The sequence below is a fragment of the Centroberyx affinis genome, unplaced genomic scaffold, assembly GCF_046629955.1.
Source record: "Centroberyx affinis isolate AG114_WGS23_722 - 3 ecotype Tasmania unplaced genomic scaffold, CSIRO-AGI_Caff_v1 ptg004049l_1, whole genome shotgun sequence".
In the NCBI taxonomy this organism is placed as follows: domain Eukaryota; kingdom Metazoa; phylum Chordata; class Actinopteri; order Beryciformes; family Berycidae; genus Centroberyx; species Centroberyx affinis.
This window is the reverse complement of record NW_027281845.1, coordinates 675088-702955: the sequence shown is the minus strand read 5'-3', so window position 1 is coordinate 702955 and position 27868 is coordinate 675088. Positions and strand designations below refer to the sequence as shown.

The 27868-nt window shown below is 39.4% G+C and overlaps 3 protein-coding genes across 4 annotated transcripts; 1 reads left to right on the top strand and 2 right to left on the bottom strand.

Moving 5' to 3' along the window:
- The first annotated feature begins 806 nt into the window (after positions 1-806).
- Positions 807-10807, top strand: pkp1b (plakophilin 1b). The gene is made up of 13 exons (XM_071542305.1): positions 807-1056; positions 1933-2027; positions 2661-3109; positions 3253-3394; positions 3996-4203; positions 4579-4747; positions 6291-6408; positions 7367-7546; positions 8038-8208; positions 8468-8621; positions 8986-9172; positions 9464-9548; positions 9984-10807. The coding sequence occupies exons 1-13, from the start codon at positions 864-866 to the stop codon at positions 10056-10058; spliced, it is 2226 nt and encodes a 741-aa protein (XP_071398406.1). The 5' UTR covers positions 807-863; the 3' UTR covers positions 10059-10807.
- A 664-nt stretch (positions 10808-11471) lies between these two features.
- On the bottom strand, positions 11472-17805 carry tnnt2b (troponin T type 2b (cardiac)). Of its 2 annotated transcripts, none has more exons than XM_071542275.1 (11): positions 17788-17805; positions 16582-16611; positions 16363-16384; positions 16194-16257; positions 15966-16082; positions 15697-15774; positions 15268-15369; positions 15056-15168; positions 14736-14826; positions 14400-14440; positions 11472-12157 (listed from the first exon to the last, which is right to left on the bottom strand). In XM_071542275.1, the coding sequence occupies exons 5-11, from the start codon at positions 16062-16064 to the stop codon at positions 12118-12120; spliced, it is 564 nt and encodes a 187-aa protein (XP_071398376.1). In that variant the 5' UTR covers positions 16065-16082; positions 16194-16257; positions 16363-16384; positions 16582-16611; positions 17788-17805; the 3' UTR covers positions 11472-12117. The 2 variants fall into 2 exon arrangements, with proteins under 2 accessions (XP_071398376.1, XP_071398377.1); XM_071542276.1 differs by having other exon boundaries at positions 16582-16608.
- A 7018-nt stretch (positions 17806-24823) lies between these two features.
- Positions 24824-27039, bottom strand: tnni1b (troponin I type 1b (skeletal, slow)). Its single transcript, XM_071542285.1, has 5 exons — positions 26995-27039; positions 26757-26888; positions 26485-26574; positions 25621-25797; positions 24824-25123 (listed from the first exon to the last, which is right to left on the bottom strand). Exons 1-5 carry the CDS (start codon positions 27001-27003, stop codon positions 25019-25021), a joined length of 513 nt encoding a protein of 170 aa, XP_071398386.1. The 5' UTR covers positions 27004-27039; the 3' UTR covers positions 24824-25018.
- Between the last annotated feature and the right edge of the window lie 829 nt (positions 27040-27868).

Genomic DNA, 27868 nt, shown 5'->3' with positions numbered 1-27868 from the left:
TACTATTAATAAGTTGCTTATTAACATGCATATTAGTAGTATTGGTTCATTATTAGTCATTACAAACTACTTATTAGCGCCTTATTTTGCACTATTGTATCCTATAAGTATACTCCTTTAACTAAGGATTTTTGCGAGTAAATGAGACATAAGAGGAAGGGAAAAATGAAAAGGGGGGGGGGGGGGTAAAGAAACAAGCAGGTGTATCTTTTCACATTATACATGGCTTCTATATATTAGAGATTTGGGCCATATGTGGAAAGATCTATTTGAATTCTGAGAACAAAGTTTAGTCAGAACTCTGAGATTCTGAGAAGTCAGACTTTATTCTCAGAAGTCAGACTTTATTCTCTGAATTCTGACTTTATTCTTTGAATTCTGACTTTATTTTAAACTCTTGATTGTCAGAATTTCAGAATATCTCAGAGCTCAAATACATTTTTCACTTGTGGCCCTAATCCCCTTCCGTGTCTTAGAATGTATTATTAATATTTCTACAATAATAAAAGAAAGGATAAAAAAAACAACAACAAAAAAACAAGCATTTATGCTCCTCACGGAAGACTCTTTCACCGGCTGCACGCATCCAAGATATCCATTAGGCTAATACTTGTCAAGGCAAGTTGAGAGTGAAGGCTGATCAGCCAGGACCCGCCTGATAGAGCTTGCATGCAGTTGAGTCTTTCAGGTCTATTGTGCCGCTGATGGGCGCGGTCTAATGGCTGAGGCGGAGGGGAGCGCAGGGCAGGGCAGGGCAGGGCAAGGTGCGCTTTTATTACTTCACTCAGCAGCCAGTCTGCAGCTGAGAGACTTCACATGTGAAACCTGCTCGGATGTTGTTGAGCCAGCTGAACTGAGCGAAAATGACGAGCCTTGCCCTCGATCCGCTGAAAACAGCGATCTCCATCGGGAATGTGGATGATACGTCGCTCGCTCTGCCGTCTGTGAACCAGTATCGATCAGGTCAACAGCGCGTTCTGGATCAAGTACAAACTATCAAGAGGACCAAGTTCAGGCAGAGTACTAAAACTGGATCTGCTTCTCTTTCTCCAACAAGTAAGAATATAAAAAATCTGAATGGAAAATTATGTTAATATTTACTGTAATTGTTACCACCAGAACTTTATTGTTTTATGTTTATTATAGAGTCTATAATTATTGAGTCTTAATTATAGAGTTATTTCCAAGTGATAGTTAACAGCCTATAGGGATATGTGTAAGATTGTATCAGTTAAGAACTTATGAGTCAGCATTTTGTGATGGGCTTAAAAAGGCAATTGGTCTCAGAAAATCTAATCTTAAATATTAAATCTAAAAAAAAACAAAAAAAAAAACGTCGAGCCTTATCTATTATACTGAGGGGATTTTTTTTAATCAGGGTAACAGTAACTTATCAAATAATTTTCATTTGTATCTTATTTTAATATTATTTATTAATTTGTAAGGGATGCACAGTATTAAACATACATGTTGCCCTTTGATGTATTGTACCAGATTGAGCTGAAACTAATTTTCATCTGCAGTCCCTTTTGGTCCACCATGTTCACGGAGTCAATATTGTGCAATCAAATGGAGATTCCATTTGCAAATAGCACTTGAATATCCATGATAGAAGATACACCATATAAATACACATGATTAAAATAAGGTTTACTGCGTGACCTTTGGTATGGAAGAAGAAGGTCTCATTATGGACAAACAGCTTTTCAGTAAATAATGTGTGAGATCTGTGGTCTCTGACGGCACATCTGGTCTCTGCTTCTGTTGTTTTAGCACTTAAATTCCTCTTGGTGATAGCATATGAATATCAGCATCAACTATATATATATATCAGCATTGCAGAAGGGTAATCGATTAAGTAAGAGCTCAGATAAAGGCAAGGTGTGATCCCTGTTGTGCAAGTATGATAACAACTGATTCACTTCTCTCCAGGCCCTCTGTACGACAACGTGTTCGTAGACTCCTTCAAGTCACTACCGAGCACTCTGAATGGAGGCGTCTTCGTGGGAAATGGTCTTTCTAAAGCAGTAAGCTATGGAACTTATCATAATATGAAACCCTAGACACACACACACACACACACACACACATACACACACCTTTCACCCTCCACCACCATCTCCACTGCTGCGTTATAACTACTGAGATGTAACTGGTAACTATTCAAATGCAAGTTTTCAAAACATTACTTTTTTCAGCAATCTGAGTGAGCAGTGTGTTGCTCTTTACCGCAATCTGATGAGTCTTTATCAAGTTCTCACTGTTATTCATGTTTTTTTTTGCAATCATAAAAGCCAGGAAGGATACATGCAACACCTGCCTTAACACACATTTTCTTTGGTAATGTCGCTCAAAAATGATTCACCCCCTCGTGAGCTTTCTCCCGTTTCTTTCTCAACAAATGTATTTCAAAATCTCATCTCTGACACATGAATTTGCATCAGCCTCTCCCATAGAAGCGGCCAGGCGTTCATATAATCATACTGGAAGGTTGCTCAATGATAGTTCTGTTATAATTCGCTTTCCTCATTGCCAACTCTATATCAGTCAGTTCATCGTCTTGCTTTTGTATCTGTGTATACTGGTGAAATTGCTGAAATAAGCCTTCTTCAGAAAGGATTATTGTTCATTATGTGCACTTGTGTTCTTTGGCTCTGCAGCTCAGCCAGGAGAAAAACATCAACCGGCAAATCATCAATAACACCAAGGGATCAACTGTCCAGAGGAACACAATGTTGTCTAACTATCAGTATGAGAGGGGTTTTGCCCCCGTCGGCTCTGTGGCGATTGGTAAAGCCAACACCAGCCGCAGTGAGCCCGATCTGGGTTGGCAGCTTTCCATGCCGAAACGCGCCACTCAGTCACAGAGGCTCCTGTCCAACCGGTCCAGTGCCTACGTGACAGAAAGGACCAGAAGTCAGTTCTTATCAAACAGCTCGCTACAGCCTCAGCCTCAGCCTCAGCCTCAGCCTCAGCCACAGTACATTATGAATGGCACAGGTCAGACCAAAACAAACAACCAGTTCATAGCTGGCCAAGTCGAAATGTACAAAGCACCCTCAAAGCATTCCATTGTTGAGTGTGCACCCAAGAGCAAGGGAGATTCTGGGTGAGCGCAATGAAAAATGACTAATATGCTTAATTTCATGTGATATGAGTGTATGGAATCTTTTATTCAATATGCGTCAATGCCCTCAGTGTGTATTCTGGAAATAGCATTTAGTTTGTTAATTAATGTGTTTTTTCCTACAGGTCAAATGGCAACAGTGGTATTGTTGATATCACTATGAAGGAGGCTGTGGATTATCTGTCCAGTGATGAGGAGATGTACCAGCACTGCGGGGCTTCTTTCATTCAGCACAACACCTTCATTGACGACAAGACTAAACAGGAGGTGATTTATCTTGTGCTGTCAGACTTCTAGAATTTCCGTCCGAATGTAACCAACAATTTTGATGGTGCACCTGGAGGAGGCCTTCTGCCCTTGGAAAGGCCCCAGGAAAGGAATAGTTCACCACAAAATGAAGATTCAGTCATTTATCTACTCATAGCTATTTCAGTCGAAACTCCATTGACGTTTGTAGGACAGCATGCTTTTGTTTGGAGCTGTAAGATGAGATGGAAGTACGGGGGCTAACTCGCTGTGTGTTTGGTGGTCATACAAACCTCAATGGAGTTTTGACTAACATGGGCGGGAGTAGATACAAGATAATGACTGAATTTTCATTCTGGGGTGAACTATTCCTTTACTGGGGCATCACTGAGGGCAGAAGGTCTCCTGCACGTACATCACCTGCCATTTCTCAAAGTGAATTAATTTAAGTAACAGTAGTCCTCCCTAGAAAATCTAGTTATTACTTGACTTTACTATTGAGGCTGCACATAAAACCAACAATTCTAAAATACTGCTTAAGATAAATTACTGTCATTTGGGATTTGGTATAATTACTGTGCGCTCCAGCAGTGCTAACCCCATAAGCCCGCTTGTCTCCCAGGTGTTAAAGCTCAATGGCATCGCTCCCCTGGTGGGTCTGCTGCGCAGCCCCAGTGTGCAGGTCCGTCAGACAGCGTCGGCCGCCCTCCGCACCCTGTCCTTCAAAAACAACAGCAACAAGGAGGAGGTGGAGCGCTGCGGCGGCATCACGGAGGCCGTGGCCCTGCTCAGAGACACAGACTCTTCAGAGATACAGAAACAGCTGACAGGTAGACGATGTTGGCTCCGGCACATATGCACACAGACATACACACAGCACAGACAGAGAGGCACTTAGATGTCTTTAAGGATAATCCTGTTTAGAAATTGCTGTCAATCACTGAGCTATTCTTGAGCACTGTTGTGCTGCAGAGGATATTAACATCTGAAGCATGTTGCCAAAATCTGCCCACTGGCAGTTGTTTCAGTGATCAAACCAAATATAGGAGTGGCTACATATGAACCTCAAGTCTTTGTAAAATTGACATTTTTGCACATTATGTTTCCTTTCTGTTGTTGCCACAGGCAGTGAGCTCATATTTGACTGATTTGCACGTAAGTATCATTCTCAGGTCAAAGAGCTGAGGTTGTGTTTTTGTCTCCAGGCCTTCTGTGGAACCTGTCATCTGTGGACAGCCTGAAGCCTGACCTGGTGAAGAGCGCTCTGCCTGTGTTAATGGAGCGTGTCATACTGCCTTGCACAACGGGTCCTGAGCGGACTGTCAATAACAACATGGACCCTGAGGTCTTCTTTCATGCCACAGGATGTCTAAGGTAAGCAAAATGTCAATGGTAATCTCACACTTGGCTTAGGTGGATCTGCCCTCAGCACTGCTTATTTCATTTACTTCAAGTTTATTACTTGGCATGCTTTTTATCAACCCTTTTTTCAATTAAATATGTATTTTGTCTGAACTTGATTGATTGCATTAGATGCGTAGCGCTAGACTGACATGGTTAAAAGAAGCAGATTAGCCAAGAAGTTGATAAAGCACAGCTGTGCTTTAATATACTCTTATGTAAAGTTTGAACTAGTCTGGGTATATCTAATGCAGATGACAGCATCATGATTTTACTGTGAAAACAACTTCCCTGCTTTACACAGCTTGATAGTTGCCCTATTATCAGCTTTCACAAAACTGGACTGACTTTCAATGTGTGGAATAAAAGATTATTAGCCTATACTGACATTTCTACCTTTTAGTCATGCAGAGAGAATTAAAAACGTTGGCCTCTCTGCATAACTGTTTCGCAGATGTTGAGGACTGGCTGTCAAAAATGTTTACATTTAAATTTGGACAAAGCTGAAGTCCTCCTTATAGGCCCTGAGTGCATTTCCAGCTAAATTTGTCCCGCTCTTGCTCCTCTAACTCAACATGTTGAGCCTGCTTCCAAGAACTTAGGAGTCCTGTTTGACTCGAGCCTTTACTTTGAGCAATATACTAAAAGCTGGTTCAGTCATGTTTTTTTTCCATCTCAGGAACAAAAATTTGATCGGTCTTAAATTTCAGCAATACAGAGAGCATTATACATGCTTTCATTTCATCTCACCTTTACCACTGCAATGCCCTGTTTACCTGCCTTAATCAAAAAGAGGTAGAATATGTTCAAAATTCTGCTCCAACGGTTTTAACCAAAACTAAGACGGGATCATCTCCCCCATTTTAGCATCTCTTCACTGGTTGCCTGTCCATTTTAGAATTAATTTTAAGATTTTATTGATTACTCTCCATGACCTGGCCCCCAGTTATCTTTCTGAACTTTTGATCCATTATAAACCTCCACAGAGCCTGCGAAAGACTAAAAGCGACCAGGCTTCTGCCATCAGGGCTGCCAGGCCTTTGAACAACTTACCTGGCAATGCCTTTTAATTATCTAATTGATTTCTGATTGTTGGCTTGCAAATCATACCACAAATAAACCCAATAAAGTGCCTACAAGAGCACAAATCATCAAAGGTTTCGAAATTATTGATTCATGACTAGTGTTGACCTCTAATACTAATACTAATACTAATGACTAGAATTGTTTTCTTAATGGAAAAATAGGGCTTTCAAATATCATCAAACTTATGTTGACTTAAAGGCTGATTCAAGGATTTATATTTAGGCTTTGTAATGTGTATGTTTTATCTGTCAATGTTGTTTTATACTGTTATCAGTTTGTTTTGTTAGAAACTGGAAACTTGTAACTCTCACTAAGTAATGTGACAGCAATTGAAGTCAGCCAAGAATCTTGCTGACGCATTTGATGGCTGCCTAATCGGTAATTTATCAAAACACTGTTTAACAGATATTTTTAATATTATTTTCAACAGAAACCTAAGCAGCGCCAAGCAAAGCAACAGACAGGCGATGAGAAAATGTCGTGGTTTGGTTGACTCTTTGGCCAGCTATGTCAGGGACTGTGTGGAGGCAGGCCGACCAGATGATAAGGTGAACAAAGAAAACAGTGTTTAATTTTACCGTCTGTTAATCCCACCCGCTCTCTCTGTCTCCTTCTTTCTCACTCTGTCTCTCTCACTCTCATTTTGTCTCTTAGTCACACGCAAACATGTCACACCCTCATATCCAAGGTACAGAAACTGAAACTGAACAAAAATAAAAGCAAACATTTGTCACTAACTGCAATCTGACAGACAGACTGCAGTCTGTCCTGAATTATTGACACGCTACATTTACACAAAATAGCAAAACTAAACAGGGAGATGCATTTTGAACTAGCCCAGCCTTTGCCATTTTGTTATTGACTGCAGTTTGTATAGAGCTAATCCTTACACGGCACATCTGAGTCATATTGTGGGCATGCTCTGTTTTCTGCTGCATGGGAAAGTATGTACTTTAAACAGTAATTTCTACAGTCATATGATCTGAGCGATACACCATGGCCATTCCATTTATGCTTAATATTATTTACTGGATTATCTAAATACTATTATTATGGCTTGGCAATAAGGCTTGTCCACTTGAACACGACAACTGCTTTGTCCAGACTTGTTGCAAGTTATTTAATTGGACAACTTGTATTCTTGTATTGTATTATTCTGTTATTTGAATCAATCATATAATTATCAGCTTCAGTGCTTGATTTAAGATTCAACACTACAACATGTGCTTCATTTATTCAGTATTATAAAACTTAGATCCCCTTTTTTAAATGAATTGAACAAACATCACTTTGCTAAAGTTGGATATAATTTATTCATGTGTTAAGGCCAAATCAGAGGCTAAATAGTAGCATAGGCACTGAAACATTTTATATTCAGTCTTGGACAAGTTCAGTATATTGTTGAACAAGTAAAGTCTATTTGTCAAGGTGCTCCAAAATGCCTAATGTCAAGTCCTGTATGTATTCTTATACTGTATGTCTTTTCCTTCCTAACTGTTGGAACAGTCCGTAGAAAACTGTGGCTGCATCCTTCACAACCTGACGTTCCAGCTGGAGGCCGAGGCCCCGGCTCTGTTCAGCAGGATGACGGCCTTGGCCAGGACCTCCAGCAGGAGCCACAGCCAGGGAGAGACCGGCCCCATCGGCTGCTTCAGCCCACAGAGCAGCAAAGTGCTGGAGCACGAGGTGAGATGAGGACGGAGCAGAACAGAGACAAGCACACACACCGATACGGATTTAGCTTAAGACAAGGAATGACATATTTTCAGGTCTAGACAGGACCTGTCTGTGTGTGTCATGTCATTCACACCTGCTCAGTGTGTAATAGTCACTTAATGACAATGTTCCATCCGACAGTCAAATCATGTCTGGCTTAAATTCACGCATTTGAAACAGTGTCAGCACGAGACATTGATTCCTGAAGGCGCACGGTATTTTTAACCTTGTGCATTGCATCGAATCTTATCACTTCCACTTCCAACAATAAAATGCAAGATAAAACCTGTGGGTTGGGCTTTGTTGTGTGTCAAGACAAGATATTTCACCAAGCACCATCACACAGTGTGAGATGCTTATCATTCAAATTCATTTCATATTTCTCAAAAAAATTCCACAAAGTCTGATGCTGCCTTTAGATGTATTTTCCAATGTGTATTCCTGTTTCCGTTCTGGTCTAGCGCCACTTTGACTACCCAGTGGTCGAGGATCCACATCCGACTGGAGCAGGCTGGCTGATCCACTCCAAAACCCTGCAGAGTTACCTGTCGCTGCTGGAATCCAGCCAGCGAGACGAGACCCAGGAGGCCTGCTGTGGAGCGCTGCAGAACCTCACCACACACCCAGGCATTGTAAGGAAAAACCTCCCCTGTGTAGTGTTGCTTTTTCACATGGAGATGGACCAAGAGACCCAAGGAACAGAATATAGACAGATTGTTTTGTAGAATTGTAGCTCATTAGTACTAAATTGGCTTGACTAGAAATTGTTGTCCATGTAGATAATTTTTCTACCTGTAAACCCATGATTCAAAAGTCAACCTTACGTTTGCTTGCATGCAACAACTTGTTTACTTAATTCTGAGTCTTTGATATGGTTTTCTATATCCACAGGTCTCCAGTGTAATGAGCCACACCATTGTGCAGAAGTTGAACGGCCTGCGTGTTATCACTCCCCTTTTGAAGTCGACCAAACCCAACTTGCAGAGAAACACAGTGGCTCTGGTAGGAAACATGGCCAAGAATCATCACCTGCAGCATGCCATAGGTGAGAAGGAGATCCAAGACAGCGCTTCACAATTTCTGTTAAATGACTTCCACATTCTGTTTTGACCAAAGTTAATTTTGTTTTGTGAAAAATGTTATCTGATGTCCATGGTTTGAAACATAAAACTGATTAAATATCTAAAATGCTAATATTATATGAGAAAACAAATTGAGTTTGCTAATAATTTCAATAAAAATGTACTTCGACTTAGACTTTGTCAGAGCAATGTAGATGTCACATTTTCAAAATGAGCGATATGTTATTTGGAATGAAACCCTTCTTTAACCAAAACAATTATTTGCGATTTTACAAGTGTTTGCTTGTGATAAATAGCCAATGGGTTTTGTTTGTCCTGTCATCGAAGGCCGGAAAACGCTCCCAGAACTGGTCGGCATCCTGAGCGCCGGCACCAAGGGAGCGAATGAGTCTGACGACACTTTGGCCACGGCGTGCCAAACGGCTCACTGCCTGCTTGTAAAGGAGCCTGAGCTGGGCAAGCGCCTGCTAACCAACAACCTGATCAACTCACTGAATGATCTCAGCCAAAACAGGTAAGGTTACATGGAAGCAGAGACAATTTGCAGCATATAGTATACTGAGTATTCAAAATGTTAGGAATACTTGCTCCTTCAACGAAACAGACTGACCATGTGAATCCCGGTGACCCTGTATTGATTTATCAAGGGAAGCAAAAAGGTTAAAGAAGGATATTAGATATTAGGGATACTGTCCAATATTTAGCATGCTCAGTGTTAGAGCCCAGTTATTGCTCTAAGCCTGAAAATTACTTTGACAATGGTAATAATCTAGACGTTGACTGATGTTGCTTTCCTCTCTGTTAGATATTTCCCCAAATCCAGCAAAGCTGCAGCTCTGCTTCTCTACAACCTGTGGTCAGAGAAGGATATACAAAGCTTCCTGAAAAAGGTGAGTTCAGACTTATCCTGGTTGCAAGGATGGGTGTGTCTTTGTTATTTTTTTTCCCCGTTCAACTCAAAAGTCCACACCTCTCTCAGGTATTTGAGAGAAAGCGGGGAAGACAGATTGGAGGATTAGACGGTGATCTCTAATGGGAAAATACCCATGAACACCCATGAATGTGAGTGAGGAGCTAAAACGATACGGCTAAGGAATCTAGTAGCACAGGTTCAAGGAAACACTCATGGGACTTCACGTGCATATGGATAATAGCAAGCTAGCTCATTGTATTATACAATTTTTGAGGATGGATACTTATTAGGACCCTAAACTCAAGACGTAATATTGAGATAAAACTTGCCATGAGAAAAGCGCAAGTAAGCTTGCAGGTCATTTTAATTATTGTGGTGTAATGCTGATTTTTGTTGACTATATGTCCTGCAGCAAGGAATGAATAAGGCTTCCTTCGTGAATGACATCACCATGGCGGCACACAAGTCTGTTCAGGTCATCGAGTAACACGACTGATATGGATCTCTGATTCACATCTACTGACCTAACTCAACTTTAAGCCCACGCCACACCCATGGGACATGAACATGATGTGGCTGAGTAGCATCCTCTCCATTGTCATTTCACATTAAATCACACACAAAAAAACAATGTATCAAAACAATGTATCCATCAACAACAGGTTTTGGCCCTGTATATACAGTACTAGTACTAGGGAAAAGGGTGGAGGTGAAAGGTCAAAAATGATAGTGTTTAATATACTAGCAACGGGCCTGTCATTGCTGTACGTTTTTATTTGCTTATTTGCTTTCTTCTTTTTATTGATATCAATTTTATTCCATGTACATTTTGTGTCTGTGCCTTCATTCTTCTATCTGGCTTTATCAGTTGGCTTCATTTGACATTTGTAAGGTTGAGATTCAGATTGTTGGCTATATTTTGCACTAGAGACAGATCTTGGTTTTGTAAAATGAACAATGATTAACATAATTTCTGTTGTTAAGAATGATGAGTTAGAGATTATTTTCTTTGTAAGTCTGTCATTATTAAGTTGATTATTAAGTTGACATTGACATTGTCTCCAGCAGTGATACTCCAATTTTTGTTCACATTATTGTAAATAGCACTTTGATTGCATGTTTCAGTGGACGCATTAATCTTTTTTTCATGTGTACATCTGTGATCTTTAAGTGACCCAATATTGTTCCAAAGTGTCAATAAAGCTGACAGAGATATGCTCCTCAGACGGGAAACGATACCAAGGGTTTCTGAATCATCATTGAATCTTTGAATGTTGTATTCGTTGCTATAAGCAACCTGTGACAGTCATAGTTATCTGGTGCTGTGTGGAGAGTGTGGGATTAGTGAAACCTCCCTCTTGTCTTGTCGCACCCCTCTAGGTTCTGCCTCTGGGCAGATTACCAGCACACATCTTTCAAAAGTTATTTACTCCACCCATATGATTTATTTTCCAGGGTTTAAGACAGAGCTATTGGAACCAGACAGTGCAGCTGTTGTTGCTTTGAGTGTATTATGTAGTTGTTGACCAGATTTGAACATGGGTCTCCCACACAGCTAACCACAAATCCACTAGTCAGCCAGAGGTGAATCCAGTGTCCATGGGGGATATTTTGATTTGGCCTCTGGCAGTTTTGCTGTTTCATAATCCTTTCATTTAATATGAGTTATGTGCTCATAGCATTGTAGCCTGTTGGCCATCCAAACAAAACTGATAGATAGATAGATAGATAGATAGATAGATAGATAGATAGATAGATAGATAGATAGATAGATAGATAGACAGACCTCGAGGGACTTACTGTAACTCATCCAATCACAGAAATTGTGTGCCAAGTTGTGTGCCAAGTACACTTATACTTCAATAGGTTTGACAGACACATTTGGTCTCATTAAGGAAGGTGCGGCTAGGCTTTTAATAGCTGTGGAATTAGTGCTCACCTGCAAGTTCCCACCATTTAATCAACCAAAGAGTGGCAGGAAGGAACAAGACACGCTATTTTTGTGTTGTTAAATCAAGATATTTTATTCATTCTAATCACAAAATAGTAGCCACTGGAGTCAAAGTTAGTTTTGACTTCACATTTGTTTCTATTCTACGAAAGATTCAGGGTTAGATTTAGGGTCAACATAGCACTTTTGCATTCATTTGAATGTCATCAACTGCTGTTGCTGAAAGTGTTTACCTTTCAGATAATAAAGTCAGCAAAATGGGCTACACACTTCCCGTCTCCAGTCAATATTAAATAAACACATGCGGCAACACTGGGACTGATCAGGACATTTTGCAATCAGAAAATCTATACTACATTTCTGGTGTTTACCTCAGCATGCTCTTCATTTCACAGCTAATTGATTTAAGAGAATCTTAGGAGATATTCAGACTTGCTCATTTTACTCTTTTGTGACAATTAAATGTTCAAGTATTTATTTAGAAAACATGTTATTATGCTCTTTCAGTCACACTCTATGATCTCAGGGACTTGAGGATGTTCGCCTCTCAGTGTAGGTGTGAAATCGTCAGTATTCCTCTGGTAGATGTTAGACGTTACTTCCTCAGGCCACGCTTGCTCCTGCTGCCCTTTGAACTGAGAATAAAGTAAAGTAAAGCAGAACTCCATTGTATCAGCCAGTATATAACATAGCAATAATGCATACCAAAACTGCATAATTACAGTACAGTAGAACCTTATTCATCCAATTTTCCGATGTGATCCTTGCACTGTTGGTTGCTTCTAATGTTTGCAGTCTAGGGATTTTGTTTTCTATTCTATTCTACTATTCTACTATTCTTCTCTAGTGATTGCACTCATCAATCACTGTCTTACCCACTGCCCTATATAGCCATAATTTGATTTTGATGCACAGAATAGGATGGTGATGAGGTACATTCAGACATTCAAGGAATCACTGTAATCAGAAGAGAACTAATTGTTGTACCTTTTTAACCATTATACATATTCAGTGATACTTCAGCTCAGAAATGTGAAGATTTTACCACTGCAATGAATAAAAAGTGAGTAATTTGTCAAAACTTATATTAATGTCCCTTGTATATGACCTACTTTTACTTGTTCAGACATATTCACATGCTTATAGTTCAGAATTTGGTCAGCAGATTTTTTTTTTTCTTGCACATATGGCACTACTGAAGAACAACATCTGCCCCGCAGTGTAGTCAGTCTATTATTTAGGAATAGACATACACTAACTTGCTTGATCATGCATCCTGAATCTGTTTTCTGTCAATAATACCTGCATAAATGTAGCCTACTATAGTCTATTCTGTGTCTGCGTGACCAATATAATTTAACCCTCTGCAAATGTCCTTTTGGCGAGCTTTGAGAGTTTGAGTGCTGCTGCTGTCCCGGGATAGCTAGTGAAGGCTTTTCACAGCTGCCTGCCATGAGAAGGGGATTTGCTACCAAATAGTATTTGAGTATCACTGCACTGCCATTTTTATCTACTGTATCTACCCTGGTACTTGACCCTGCAGCTTACTACTTAAAAAAACCAATACATTATTAATTATAGTTGTAAGCTACAATGAAATAAATAACAGTGATTCTGTACTTCTATGTGAGAATATAGATTTATGTATGTTTTGTATTGATAATAGTTAAATTAATTTAGATAATTCAGCTAACAATGCATTTTTTTTAAGCTCTTGCATCTATTAAAATGCCTGAAAATGAATTATTGGTCTCCATTCTCATAGTCTTAGCTGGAGATTATAACTGTAAACCAAGACCCAGGCTCAATTTCAATGTGATTATTGTTAGGAATTATCAATCATACATTATACACTCTTGGCTTGCCATATCCTGTAGGCAAGCTGAAGTCAAAAGCTTTTTATAAGTATTTTATTACAGCCTGAGTTTAGATCGCACTCACTGTAATTCAGCCTACTTAAAGCAGAGATCTGGAGGTATTTGCAGAGCAACAGGGACTGTTCACTGTTTTATTACGAGCTGCATTACCAGAGATGATATCACATAGCAGTTTTGAGGTCTCTCAGCTGTTGTACTGCCATTACAGCCCATCTATCTCCCTCTTCTAGTCTATACATGTTTGTGCATATGTTGTTCAGATGCCCTTTGTTAAGACACCTCTCACGCTCGCCTTTTGTTTTCCCAATCCTGTTTAGTTGGGTATACTCAGGAAATAGCCCTGCTACGGGGTAGCTGGCACCAGCAGCTGTCACTGAAGCCACTTCAAACAGGCGGGGAGCAGCAAGGGAGAGAAGGTGAGGGGAAGTTGAAACAGGAGGAGGTGGAAACTCGATGAGGTCGCTAGGTGAGCGTCTACATCGGGGCAGGCTTATCTGTCTTAGCAGGGAATTATCATTTCTGACTCGCTGTTGGAGGAAAACAAGAGCAGGAGAAAGTCTTTCCCCCCTTGTTTTTGTTTGTTTCCCCCTTTTTTCTTAATGGTTGGCATGAATAAGTTCTTTTATCCATCTTAAAGAAAGGTCTAGTTTGTTGTCTAAAACATAAATATTTGTTATTGTATTCATATGGATAACAATTATAGTTGTCAGATTACTGTGCCATAAAAAGTAACACAAATCATCCTACAAAGGTCACATTGTTGTATATTACACTGTATTACTAGATGACCACTTTAGCCTCAAGACTGTGCCATACTGCCACAAATAGATTAGTTACCAAGTTAACTACAGTGGAAACTAAGGATATGCTTCACCACGTTTATACCTTTTTTCTGCATTTTTTTCATGCAGTACATGTGTTGGAAAGCTCTGAATAAAAGTCATAATACCCCCAGTGATTTTGGTACTTTCAGTGTATGTTCTAAATACAATTGACTTACCTTTTCTGATGATCGCTGACCCGGTTTCTCAGCACCGTGACCTAGATAAACACGCATTTGCACGTAATTGGTACATCCATCACATTTTGATTTACTGATTTTGACTTGTCACTCTTTCACCTTCCTGGTAAGGCGTGTGAATTGGTGTGAAGTACAACTAAACTTTGGCTGAGTTCCCACGTACAGTAACTGAGAAATTGGGTGTTGAAAATTACCCATAGATCTATCTGCCAGTTGTGGCGTGTGGCTATTTTTGGCCTGCATCCTAGAAGCTTCAAAAGACAGCATTAACAATAAAGGAGAGCAATGTAAAATCATTCATATCTGGTAGCTTACCTCATACTTCTGCCTCGTGTACTTATACTGAAGTTCAAATTTCTCAGCCTCTAGTTGGTGCATCCACTGCCACAGCTCATTGGCTTTTTCCCTGTGTCAGTATGGATGAGGAATATGACAGTAAGTGTTGAAGAAAAGTGTTAAGGTTGTGAGTAATGGAAAATTATGCATCCTTTGATCTAAAATTGATTACAGAAACAATTTTGTGTGAAGTGAATATTGAGAGCAGCAATTATGGATCCTTGTGGGTTAGGGTTTGGGTTAGGTCAGAAAACATATTTGTTCAACAATTCATCAATAGCTTATTGTGTTAGTTTTACCTGAGTTTGTCCTCTCTCATGTGATCAGTGCTTAACTCCTTACGGCGATCGCTTAAAATCTTCTTCTTCTTTTCTCTTTCCGTCTGTCTTTTCGTCCCACCCTTGTTCTGTGTCTGTGGTTAGGGAACGCAGCACATGTGATGATGCGTTAAGATGCGTTAAGTCTCCAGCAGCTCAGGACTTTCATGTTAAGAAAATTCACATTTCATCACCTTGTATCCAGAGAAATTCAAGCTGCTTAGGATCTTCTTCTTCTTTGCATCATCATCTGCTTTCTTCTTTGCTTCTTCCTCTTCTTTCCTAGCTTTCTCTTCCTGGTGGGCAAAACAAAAAACAAGCCTTGATCACTCTCGGTTACAATATTTGCAGTCTTCATGTTTATTTATTACATCCATATCAGACCTGGGTTCAATGCAAAGGGTTGTATGCAAAAATTATTTATAATGTTTGTTTTAACCTGCTTGGAGTGCTAGGTGGGTGGGGTTTTTCCCACTGTCAGAATGACTATGTTTGAGTGAATTTAGAACATTTCTGCGATTGACAGCCTCACTGACACCTCTGATGTGAAACCACACCTTGCAGGGACTCCAAACCCCTTAAAACAAAGCCTTGTGAATATTATTTGACCTCTGTATACGTACAGCTAGTTTGTTTTGCCGTTCTTTCTCTCTCTCCGCTCTGATCTTCATCTGCTCTGCTCTCTCTGATCTGCGTTTATCCTGAAGAACAAAATGAAACATATTTTAGAGACAGAAAGAAATTCTGCGCACTTTCAAATATGACTTTATGACACCACTTTATGAGTCAGGACTTACATGTGAGCCATCCATTATAGTTAAGCATTTCACGTGTGTCTTAAACAAGAAAAATGCATGTGATTTTGCAACAAAGGAAGGGGATATAAACATACAATGCGATCTGTAAGGCTGAGGAGCTCCTCTTCCTCCTTCTTGCGGCTCTCAAAGTGAGCCTCAATCAGGGTCTGGAGCTCAGTCAGGTCCTTCTCCATACGCTTTCGATGAATGTCCTGACATCATACGGAGAGAAAAAATGTGGGGTGAGAGAGAAAAGTTATCTCCTTTCTGCCAAAAGCACACAGCTGCAAGTATAACTTTGATCTACGCGGAGGTGCGCTTACATCAAAGTCCACTTTTTCTCCATCTGGGATCTTGGGAGCGGCCAAGCCAGGCACGAAACTAGGCCTGAAGAGGCAAACATGAAAATATTTTCCATTGGTGTGAAGATTTCTCACAGTGAATCTACTTCACTTTGAATTATCCTGCAAATTTTTTAAATGTCGTTCTTACTTTGACTTTGGCTTTGCCTCCTCTGTATCTCCAGTGATCAAAAAAAGGAAAAAGAAAAAAAAGAAAAGTCAAATCTTTATCACTACATTTATGAAGCAACTCATTACACAACAAGAAACAACTTGTGAGGTAACGCATGAGAAAATCCAGAGAGCAACATTTTTTTCCTCTTTCTCACACATGACCTCTCTCCGTACTTCCTTGTTGACCCTTCCATACCTCCGTCTTCATTCTCCTCGGCGGCATCTGCTGAAAGATGAGAGGGTCAGTGCAATGTCAACACTGACAGTGATGTAGAAAAAGTGCAGAGAGCTCACACTTAAATAGAGGGTGATGAAACCCACGGACACCTTGGGGGACAGTGCTAAACCAGTTTGGACCAACGGCCACGACCCGCCTGATCCCCCCGCAGACAGCCCTTCAAATGTAAGCTTTATTTGTGTAGCACTTTTTCAAAACAGAGTTACAAAGCGCTTTACTATAAGTCAGTACGAATAAGTTTGAGTTGAATAATAAACAAGGAAATCCACTTTTTAAAATAGGTAAAAGGTAATAAAACTTAGGTATGAAAGCCTGCCGAGAAAATTGTGGTCGAAGAAGTAATTTAAACAGCAACACTTATTTTTTGCTAAAATGTCACTTATGCCCCTTTCGCAACAAACCTTCACCTTCGTTATGTGACTGAGACTAATTAGTATTAAATATCACTGGAAAGCTCTTGTTGAGCTCTATGTGTTGTCAAAACAAGACATTTGTAACCATAAACAAAATCAAAATGAAGGGGAAAATCCAAAAGACTCAAGTGAAGACACTAGATTAAATTTGGTGCAAACAGGGTGTAACTGCACTTAATAGTTTTTCTTTTTTTTTTTTTATAGAATATCAATTTTGTGATTCCTTAATCTCTCTAAAATTATGAAAGGTTCCTATGTAACGCTTTGAATAAAAAAAAAGATGCAATCATTTAAAGTTTTGGTTTTGCTCTGCGATAAAATTAGGAAAAGGTCACTTACGCAACTTTCACTTCACACCCTCTCTATGGCCATACTATTACATGGAGAGCTTAATCTTAATAAGCCCGCCTGGTTAAGCCAGTCATAGCACAAATGTGTCAAGTGTCATTGCTGATTGGCACATTGCCATTCCACTTACACAATCTTGTTTGTCTCTAATTTAAGTGAAGGCACAGCAATCAGTAATGATGGACAACTTCAGACACATAGCAGTCCCTTTGCGTGACTGAGGCAACACTGTAGAGACCATCTCCTGTCAGCACTGACAGACTCGGCCAGAAAGGTATGCAGGCATGTTCGTTTTTTCCTAAGACTCTGGGAAAGCAACTGAGGAAGTTCTTTAGATTATCGTTGGTTTTAAACAATAGATCACTGTCATGTTTATTGCTGCAGCTAGGTGTGGCCCCCATACCTTGGCTGGCTTCCTCCTGACTCTCTGCCGAGTGAGACAGAGAAAGAGAAACAGAGAAAGAACTTGTTCATCAGTCGTCAAGTTTGAGTTTTTTTTGTCAGTCATCAATATTTATCTCTCCTCCACCAAGGGGCATCAGTGCAGAGAACACATTCAACACAGGACAACATTTCTTCTGTAACTTAAACTAGTGTTTAGTTCGGATATCATCAGAAAAATGCAATGCTCACTGACTGTAGTTATTTATATACTAGATCTTGCTAATTCATTCACATTTAATGCTGGATAATGTAGTCTTGGGTAGACTTCATCACCAGTCTAAAAATAACATAGGCTAACAATTTTGAAGCAAATGCCTATCTTCTTTGTATCTTTAAATGTGATGGGAGAGTAGGAACATCACAATTCAAAGTCCATAATTCAAGTTAAAGTTTGCTCTTCAAGACACTTAATTCTTTCAGTGCTAAATACATTTCATACTTATTTTCTGGGGGTAAACTTACTTCTCTAAACCACAGCTGGAAATAGCCGCTGTGAACTATAGTTTCAGCTGAGATTTATTGATGATATTAGAGCTAGTATTGTATTTCATCCCCCAGACTTTTATATCCCACTTGTAAATCAGCAGTGAATGTCATGATGTTTGTCAACTCTCACGCTACACAGCTGCCCACAGCTTGTTATGAACACAGTTATGTCTACTTATAGCTGGCATGCCAACAAATATTAGCATAAGCAGAAGCATAAGTACCTTCTATCTCCTCCTCCTCCTCTACCTCCTCCACCTCCTCCTCCTCCTCCTCTGCTATCTCTTCCACCTCCTCCACCTCTTCTGTGCAAAGCAAGCATTTTGGGTCAGCAAGCAATCAATCTCCCAACAAGAGGACATCAGAAATATAGCAAACTAATGCCCATTAACCACCAGAGTGGTTTTCATTAGATCAACATTGTTTGTACCACTTGCAGATTTGTTGATAATGCCTTAAAAATAAGGTGAATTTTTGAAAAGAAAACTTTTGATCTGCATTTTTCTGATCTTCTACATATGTTTTATTTAAATATATGGATTTCATTACATTAAAGAAATTTAAAACAATGGCCTCGACAACATTTGTATGAAAACTTCCTAACAGCAGTAATAACATAATCTATACATTTTCTATAAGTGATAAAGGCAAGGTAAACAGGGTGGGTTGCATTACCATTTCCATTTAATGTTTTATCAACCAGATATGCCTTTAATAACAGCTAATGGGGAAGATAGAACTTAATTTAAATGATAGTCTTACATTCAAATATTCTTTTATTTGTAGTGCTAGATATCAGAATAATGAGGCTGTGGAGATTAAGTGTTTTAACACTATTATAAAAAAATAAATTAAAAAAAGTTTTGTTTTTTTTCCAATTTACCAATACTTGTCATCGTAATGCTTGATATAATTTGTCCTTCATTGAAGCAAGACAATGATTTTTGCAAGTTTGCCATCAACTTCTACACAGTTTGATTTATCATTTGAAAGTAATAACAGTTTAATAGTAGCTGTAGTACTCTATTTTTACATCCCCAGATTGCTCTCTCCTCATAGCCATAGGTACTGTGTGTCAGAAAGTGATATCAGGCCTTTAGTCAGAGTGGCCTCAGTAGTGGAAGGTAACACAACCTCTTTCCACTGCAAAGAAGGTAAACCAACCTGCATTCACTGGACCTTTAATTGGCATAACAATGAGACTGGGTATTGTGCGCTCACCACCGTCTTCCCCAAGGTCCTCTATTCAGAACAACCTGACCTACATCGCTCTCTAACACCGACTCCACTCTGCATACAGGGAGACAGGTGCTGCTTAGTTTCAGGGACAGCCGGGCTGCACCGCGGCCCAAATGGATCGACGCACAAAGCAAGACAGAAATAGAGGTACAGTAAGACCCCTTATCTCTTTGATGGGGACCCAGCGCACCTCTGAAGTAACAGGACGGTGCCCGGGGGATTTTTATTCAAGGTAAAATAGCTCCGACCTCACACAGAGAAGACTGACAGAGAGAAGGAGGTCAAATGTGGGAGAGGAGCTCAAGGGCAGCAGTTGCCTGTACGGTGGCATCCACATGCCAAAAATACAGTGTGCTGTGTGCTGAAGCCAGCGGCTTAGCAGATGCAGCGTGTTAAGTAACTAAGAATGTTTAAACACGAGGCTCCAGTGTGTAAAGCAGGTCACAAAATGGCAGAAAAAAAAGCATTTGAATATTGATTAATTATTGACACTTTTTGTCTTAGATATTGTTTGTAATACAGTACATACCAACAATATCTTCCTCTTCTTCTCACCACAAGCATAAAGAGAGATGAAGATTAGAGGCCAGCTGTGACGGCATTGTACTTAACAAGCATATTAAACATGGGCACAAGCAAATATGTCATACATGCAGCATCATCAGAACATGCATTTAGTTTTTCTTCATCAACATCTGGTAAATTAAGATTATTGTTTTTCCATGGTTTAGATACAGCAGTTAAGTAGCTCCGAGCATCCGCCCAGTGAGGATTTGTCCCTGATAACATGCAAGCAAGGTACCTGAATCTATACCACTAACAATAGTTGAAAAAAGTAAATAAATAAATAAGTATACTTGAATGATCAACTGTAAAGACTCAATTTGCCCATGTGTGTGGTTTCAATGGAATGAGTGAATAGACAAACTGACTTACGTTGTTGCCCCCTGAAACAATGACAGACCAAAAAAGCGTTTTGTTACAATTGATTCAGTCTGCACTGGTATCACTTAAATTGTTTTGATCACTCTCCATACTGAAATCATTCCATTACTTACTCATATCCCACATCTTCTGTGTCCGACATGTTTAGGATGCACCTGTATGAGTAAAGAGGTGCAGAGGTGTATTATCAGTGGCAAATCAACCTGATACAATGATGTCATCTCTGCATTGATTTAACCCAAGTTAGAAATATGAGTGTTTGCAATGTAATAGAGGAATTACTAGAATTACAGCCTTTTTACTGTCCAAAAACACACAGCAGAGCACACAGACTTACCCAGATAGTGCGAAGTGCGCCTGAGATGGGGGTCAATGGGGAATTGTATACTGTGCCCCTCTCTGTGTGTCATAAGCTTTTAAACCCAGTAGTGGATCACATGGCGGCAAGCTGCCCATGTCTACAATGGGTGGGCACATACCTGCAAACAGATGGTAGATAGCATTAGCTAGAATGGGAAAACATGCGTTCTCCGTGGACTTGCATTGTCTATTTTTACACGTCAAAACCTGGACTTAGCAGCACGGGATTAATGCTCTCAAAAGGTTTGGTTTCTCGGGTCTGACGGACGAGGGGAAGGTTAGAAATAATCCATGTGAACATACACCCATTTGCACATGAACACACACAGGCACAAACACATGTGGAGTTGCTCTGTTGCCATCAAACATCCATCTTAATGAGTCTGAGTCATTTAGTCTCATATTCAGCCTTCAAATCCTATTTTTCTGCCAGTGAGGTAAGATAACTCCACTTGTTTCCAATGCAGCTTCACTTGTTTCAGGAATTTTCTAGAAATGAGTGTCAATATCTTGAAACAAATCAGAATACGGCAGATCGCTGCACTACTATCAAGAAAATGACACTTGATTCTACAAAATTCTTGAAACAAGTTGATTTGCATTAGAAGCAAGTGAAATTATCTCAACCCACTGGCCGATTTCTTCGCTTATTTTAAGTTTTACGACTCGATAGACTAAATGACTTGTTAAGACGGTGATTTTTTGCAGCGTACTTTCCTACAAAAGAAACACATTATTGACTACACATATTGGATATCACCTATCGCACAAAACAAACACTACATTTTAGAACGTTATCTAAGAGCAACAATTCATTCCCTAGGATAGTTTTGTATTGTGCAGTTGAATAATTAGGAGGAGTCCCATAGCAGAGTGCCAAGGGAAAGAGCGACATAAACCTCACACCCTTCAGCAGCTCCGTTTCCAGCACTTCGCCTTTAATCTGAATCTATCTCCCCTCAGTGCTCACATGCAATAACATGTTTTCACCAACACCCTTTATGGTGCCAAGTCTTTTGATAGTCCCAGTGTTGTTTGTGACCCCACACAAAGCAGACCGGTCACAGTATTACGATGCCTCTCATGAAAGCCAAAGACAAAATACAACACGTTTTAAAGGCCTGATCTGTACTTGTAGAATGGTCTCCCCTGTTGAAACACTGTCACCCCAATTCTGGAGTAGTTTATTGGATTGAAGATATATATTTTCACCCTGAAATTTATTTTCTGAGCTTTTTTTTTTTTTTTTTTTTTTTTTTTTTATTTAGCCTTTATTTAACCAGGTTTGTCCCATTGAGATCAAGGATCTCTTTTACAAGGGAGACCTGGCCAAGAATAACAGCAACACAGTTTCAACAAAAAATGAACATAAAAACACATAGAAAACACATAGATTTGAGTAACATTAAAATGATCAGATAGAACATTTGCACACAGACAACCTGGTTTCAATAGATTTCACCATAGCTTTAAGGTCATTCAGGGTTACTAAGTTTTGAAGTTTAAGATCAGATTGGATCTCAGATTAGATTGTTCCATGCAGTAGGTGCAGAAAACCTAAAAGCTTTCTTCCCCAGTTCAGTTCAGACTTTGGGAACAGCAAATCGCAGAATGTCCTGAGAGCGGAAGATTGTAATTTCCATATTTCAAATTTAAAAGAGACGATAAGTAAGAAGGAATTTTGCCAAGAATGGCTTTGTAAATCAAAACATACCAATGACTGAGGCGGCATGCACATAAAGCAGGCCAATTCACTTTTGAATATAATACACAATGGTGAGTAAGAGATCCACAGTTTGTAATGAATCTCAGAGCCCCATGATATAGGCATTCATGTACAACACATCACCATAGTCAAGAATAGGTAGAAAGGTAGACTCCACCAATTTCCGTTTCACACAAAAGAAAAGCAAGACTTGTTCCTATAGTAAAATCCTAATCCCAAATCATCCCTTGATGATTTGGACACAAAAATTGACCATATATGACATGTATTTTGGGGCTGTAAATCTCTTACATTAGTATGTAAACATACAAAGTAGCCTTAGTAAAACATGCATTTTGAGTTATGATGGGTTAAGAAATTTCCAAAGCTTCTTTTCTTTGTACAATTCAAAACATGAGTGAGTATACCCCAAATGAAAATAAATTCTGGCCTCTGAAAGGGATTTTTCTGCCAGATACTTATTTTGTGGCAAATATTTAGACTGTCTTTTGTCCTGTGTTTGTTTACATGGGAGAAAACTGAGATGTTTGTTTGGTAGATGAAGCTCGGGGCTGTTTGAACACAAAGGGGCTAATGACCTATTTTCTCTCTTAAACATGTCCGGAATGTAACCTAGATAGTAATACTTCTTGTTGTGTTTCCAAGCTTTTTTTTAAAAGTATTTCATAAAACAGCTCAGTGAGAGAAATTTGTTTTATTTTCCAGTATCAGATGAGTGGGGAACACAGCAAGAACACAGCAGACAGTGTTACTAAGGTAGACAATCTATATTGACTTTGTACTTTCCCTTGATTGTATAAGTTTTCCAGCCCCATTGTATTGTTGCATGTGTCAAACCCCACCCATCTGGCACCTGAGTAAACTAAAACAAACCACAGAAAACATTTATCAACACGGTTTGACCCTGGTCTGGCACTAATCCCAGCAAGTTAATCATCTCAATCAAATCTCAATCCTTTTAACACCGCCTGTATTTTAATACACCTTTTAGCTTTTTAACAAGCATTGCATTCATTAAAAATGAACAGGAGGAAAATTAACATTGTTTGACCCACATTTTTACCTTGAGTTGGTTGAAGCTCTGCTGGTTGGATCATGATCTTTACCTCTGTACAGAATCACAGCAGACTGACTGTGAGCTGATGCTGCCATCTAGCTTCAAGTGGCAGAAGTGAAAACTGGAAAAGGAGACTGACTACAGCACAGTGGATGCTGTATATCAGTGGTTCTCAACCTTTTTCATATCAAGGACCCCTAATTTAGTCCACATTAGGGCCACGGACCCCCATTTGATGATATGTTGTCTCTCGGACCCAAATCTGAGAATATTTTTATTGTTAGATATGATTTTGTCCAGAACTCCATGACTATCTTTATTGTAGGTAGAGACATAACAGTGAAACTATGATCAAAATAGTGATTCTTCTACATTCTATAATTGTTCTTGTAAATGAAATAATGAAGTTTAACGATTCATCGATTTGCTGGGGACCCCCTGGGATGCCCTCAAGGACCCCGGGTGGTCCCCAGACCCCACGTTGAGAACCACTGCTGTATATCACACCACAAATCTTTGGTAATCTTTAACCAGGGTTGCATGGTAACAGATTACATGTAACTGGATTAGAATAATCTGATTTCAAAAACTGTTACTTTTACCACAGGGACACAGTATTTATCTCACAGTTGAAACATTTTGTTTGTAACATTATAGAAGCAAACATAATTTTGTACATCTGACAGTAAAAAATGTTAAATAATCATTTAAGATACTAATTGTAATAAATTACTTTCTGTGATTCAAACATTTGATCTATCCTTAATTTAAATGGTTATTCTATGTATTTTGGAGAAACTGAACGTAATCAGATTATGTACAAATTAAAGAATTATAATGTATAATTTTTGTTGGTAGTGGCTAATCTGATTTGGATTACATTTTGAAAGTAACCTTCCATATCCTGTTGCTAGCCTAATTTATTATCCTGAAAGTGTTATGTTTTTCTGCTCCTGGATAACATTTCAATGAGGGAAAAGCAGTCCATAAAACTACTAATCTGCACTGCAAACAATGTCACAACTCTACTGAAACAAACCAAAACAGCTGATTGACATGTTTGAATCTAAAGCTTTCATTCCTGCAATGTGAAAACATGAGCAAGAAAAGAAATATGAGACAAAAGGAGAAAGCACATATCCTGTTTATTTCAGAGACAATGAAACATGAACTTGCACTGCCAAGAGATCCAACACTAAAAAGACAGAAAATGAATGTATTGTAGGAAAAGACAAACAAACACTTGGAAAATATTTTTGTGACCTTGTAAAGTAAAGTATTTATTCATTTGTGGTCTCTTTCTGTATAGTCATTGGACCACAAACCATGGTATTTGATATAAAAATGAAAGCCAACTGTTTGTTTGCTAACACCCGTTTACTGGGTGGGGCCTTTTGCTGCGTCGAACATCTTCTTCCTGCCCTCCATGCCGGACATGGCTTCCACATTCTTCCTCCAGTCACTCACCTCCACCGTCTTCTCCTGTAGCACACACAGAGAATCACACAGAGGCATTTCTTTATTTCTTCACCTGTGTAGAGTGTCTTCCGCTCACAGGGCTGAGATCTTTGCTAAGATACTGAAGGACCAGTCAAATCTACAGTGAAGAAGATCTTCCACACACTTAGATCTATGCAATTTACACTTATTAGGCCAAGCTTTCGGTCTACAAAACCTTCATCAAATTGTTTTCTCTGTTTATTTCTTTATCAAACAAAAATGTTCTCTTTCTCTCTGGGTATGGGCTGGTTCATTGGTTTGTTGTAGTTTTAGCAAGACAAAAAATCAAAGTTGTATTCATTGTAAGTCACTCTGGATAAGAACATCAGCTGAATGCCAACAATGTAAATTAAATAAATTATCAGCAGAGGAAACAACTCCACAGCTGCAGCTTGCTAGTGGTTGCTACCATTTACAATCAGCATCTCTTTCTCTCTGTCTGTAATTATTATATATATATTTTTTTACATCAAACCCACCTTCTCTGTGTCCTCCTTCTTGACTGACTTGAGGTTGGCCCGCAGGTCCAAGGAGACCTTGTGTTTGGATCCCAGGAGGGAGCGCAGGATGGCGTCAGCAGACACCCTCACCCTTCTCAGGTTGGGTCTCTTGAACTTCCCTCGCAGATCCAGCACCTTGATGTTTAGGTCTTTGATCTGTGGAGAACGCGGAGAGAGATTTTAATGTACTGTATGTCATATGCCATAGACAGACAGTCTGTTAAGTATAGATCAATGTGTGTTAACCCCTTGTATCCTGACTTTACCTAACTTTACCCTTAAATTTCACCTTAAGTAGCTTAAAAGTTAGAAGAAAAAAAAAATCCTAACTGTAGAACAATGTCACATCCATATTCTTTATCTGATTGTTCCAACTCTTTTTTGAAGCTCTAGCTTCTTATATTGAATGAAATATTCAAATACAAGATGCCATGTTTTTATGGCTGCACCATTACATCAAATGGAAAAAATCTAGATGTTTGTGCGTCATTTTATACACGTTTCGCTGGAATTCAGCATGACATATTTGGTGTCTTTGGAAAACTTGTTATCTTGACTGGAATATAAATTAAGTTCAGTAGGTTTGAACAAAGCTTGGCCGTGCAATCTGCGTTTGTAATGATGGACCCAGTGGCAGGTGTGGCAGGGAGGAAGAGGTTAATTAAAACCTAGGCTTTCTAGGTGTGTTGCGACATGCTGTACCCATTGGACCGCTGCTTTACTGCACTGTAGTAGGGTGGATAGACATTCTTATCTGTGTCTATTTATCTATTGGCTGTTGATGTGGAAGTTGTTTTTATCAGCGCTATTCATTTTTATCTTTCCTTTCTAGTGTTCTGTTACCTCTCTGGTGTTGTGCAAGACTTTGGCTTCGATGTCGTACCGCTCCTCATCAACCACGTCTATTTTGGCATGTAACTCCTGGCATAATGTCTGCATGGGAAATAAGAAGGGGGGTAGGTGGCTAAATGTTACACCAACTGAAATAAATTAGATTTCATTGGGAAAAATGTTCCACGATATCATTTCAGCATACATACTGTATTATTAGCAGAGAATTTGATCAATATCCAATAGCCAATATGAACAAAACAACGGAGAGTGTAAGATTATACCTGTAGTTCTGCTAAGGACATGCTGCTGGTCTGTACTGGGGGAGCTTTCTCCTCCAGGTACCTTTCCTTCTCATCCTCTTTTTCCATCATCTCTTGCTCCAAATCATCCTTAGCCTTGGCTACCATCATGCTCTGAAACACCATAGGTAGAGGTAAATCTAATGGTTTTGATTCACTGACTTTCTCAGTCTGTGCTAATGCGGTTCTGGATTTACTGTCTGTTGGAGGAAGGACTCACCTTTAGCATGAGCTTGCGAGAAGCAGAGATCTTAGGTTTCCTCTGCAAAAATATTTTTATTTATATATTAGTGTAACATTGTATTAGTGATAATGTTAAATTAGTGCTTGTATTGCAGTATTAAAGTGTGTTTCTTAGTGAATAGTGCCTTGGGAAATCTTACCTCTGGTCTGTGGGTGGACAGTGATTTGAAAATATGAAAAGGACACAAAAGGGACAATCACTTATAACACAATAACTTCAAACAATTGATGAATTAGATCTGTAACTGTACATTGCCATACATTATCTTTCACAATCTGTGTTTCTATAGATAAATCACATTTGTTGTATGCGACTGATGCTCAGATTTGGATCTGCATGGAAACAAAAACAGAAACACAATACACTTACGCTTGCTCAGGCATCTTGGCTATTTCAGATTCCCCCTGGAAGACAAAAATAAAACCTTTTGCCTCTGAAGTGCTCGACACTGGGGACCACTTGAGTCTAGAGCCCCAGTGGGTCTTAATTATGGCTTCCATTTTAGCTCCACTTCGCATTGTGTTCCACTACACATACATTCCACCATACAGTCTGCCGTATTGTGTTACAAGAATGGATATACAGTATATGTACAGGTATGTGCATGTGATCTTTAAGCAAAATCTTGTGTGTCCTCTTGCATTACCAGTTCTTTGTCATCGATTCATTCAGTTTTTGGACGTGACTGTTTTCATGTGGCCAATGTTTGTTTTGTTTTTTATCAAGTGTTGTTACATCTTACTCACAGAAGGGCCTGCTGGGCAAAATCAGCCAGTCACCTCCCAGTGCTGATAGTGGCACATCCCCCCCAAAAATGGAAGTGATGGCAGACAGGCAGAGGCATGCAAGG

Excerpts from the sequence above, each read along its gene's own strand:
- pkp1b (XM_071542305.1), top strand. The coding sequence starts at position 864 with ATGACGAGCCTTGCCCTCGATCCGCTGAAAACAGCGATCTCCATCGGG. Across the intron at positions 8,209-8,467 it reads TCACCACACACCCAGGCATT|GTCTCCAGTGTAATGAGCCA; the intron begins GTAAGGAAAAAC and ends CTATATCCACAG. Across the intron at positions 9,173-9,463 it reads AATGATCTCAGCCAAAACAG|ATATTTCCCCAAATCCAGCA; the intron begins GTAAGGTTACAT and ends CCTCTCTGTTAG.
- tnnt2b (XM_071542275.1), bottom strand. The coding sequence starts at position 16,064 with ATGGAGAAGGACCTGACTGAGCTCCAGACCCTGATTGAGGCTCACTTT. Across the intron at positions 15,775-15,965 it reads TCAGCCTTACAGATCGCATT|GATAAACGCAGATCAGAGAG; the intron begins GTATGTTTATAT and ends TTTGTTCTTCAG. Across the intron at positions 15,370-15,696 it reads AACGGCAAAACAAACTAGCT|GAAGAGAAAGCTAGGAAAGA; the intron begins GTACGTATACAG and ends TTTGCCCACCAG.
- tnni1b (XM_071542285.1), bottom strand. Across the intron at positions 26,575-26,756 it reads TGTCCTTAGCAGAACTACAG|ACATTATGCCAGGAGTTACA; the intron begins GTATAATCTTAC and ends TTTCCCATGCAG. Across the intron at positions 25,124-25,620 it reads AGAAGGAGGACACAGAGAAG|GAGAAGACGGTGGAGGTGAG; the intron begins GTGGGTTTGATG and ends TGTGTGCTACAG.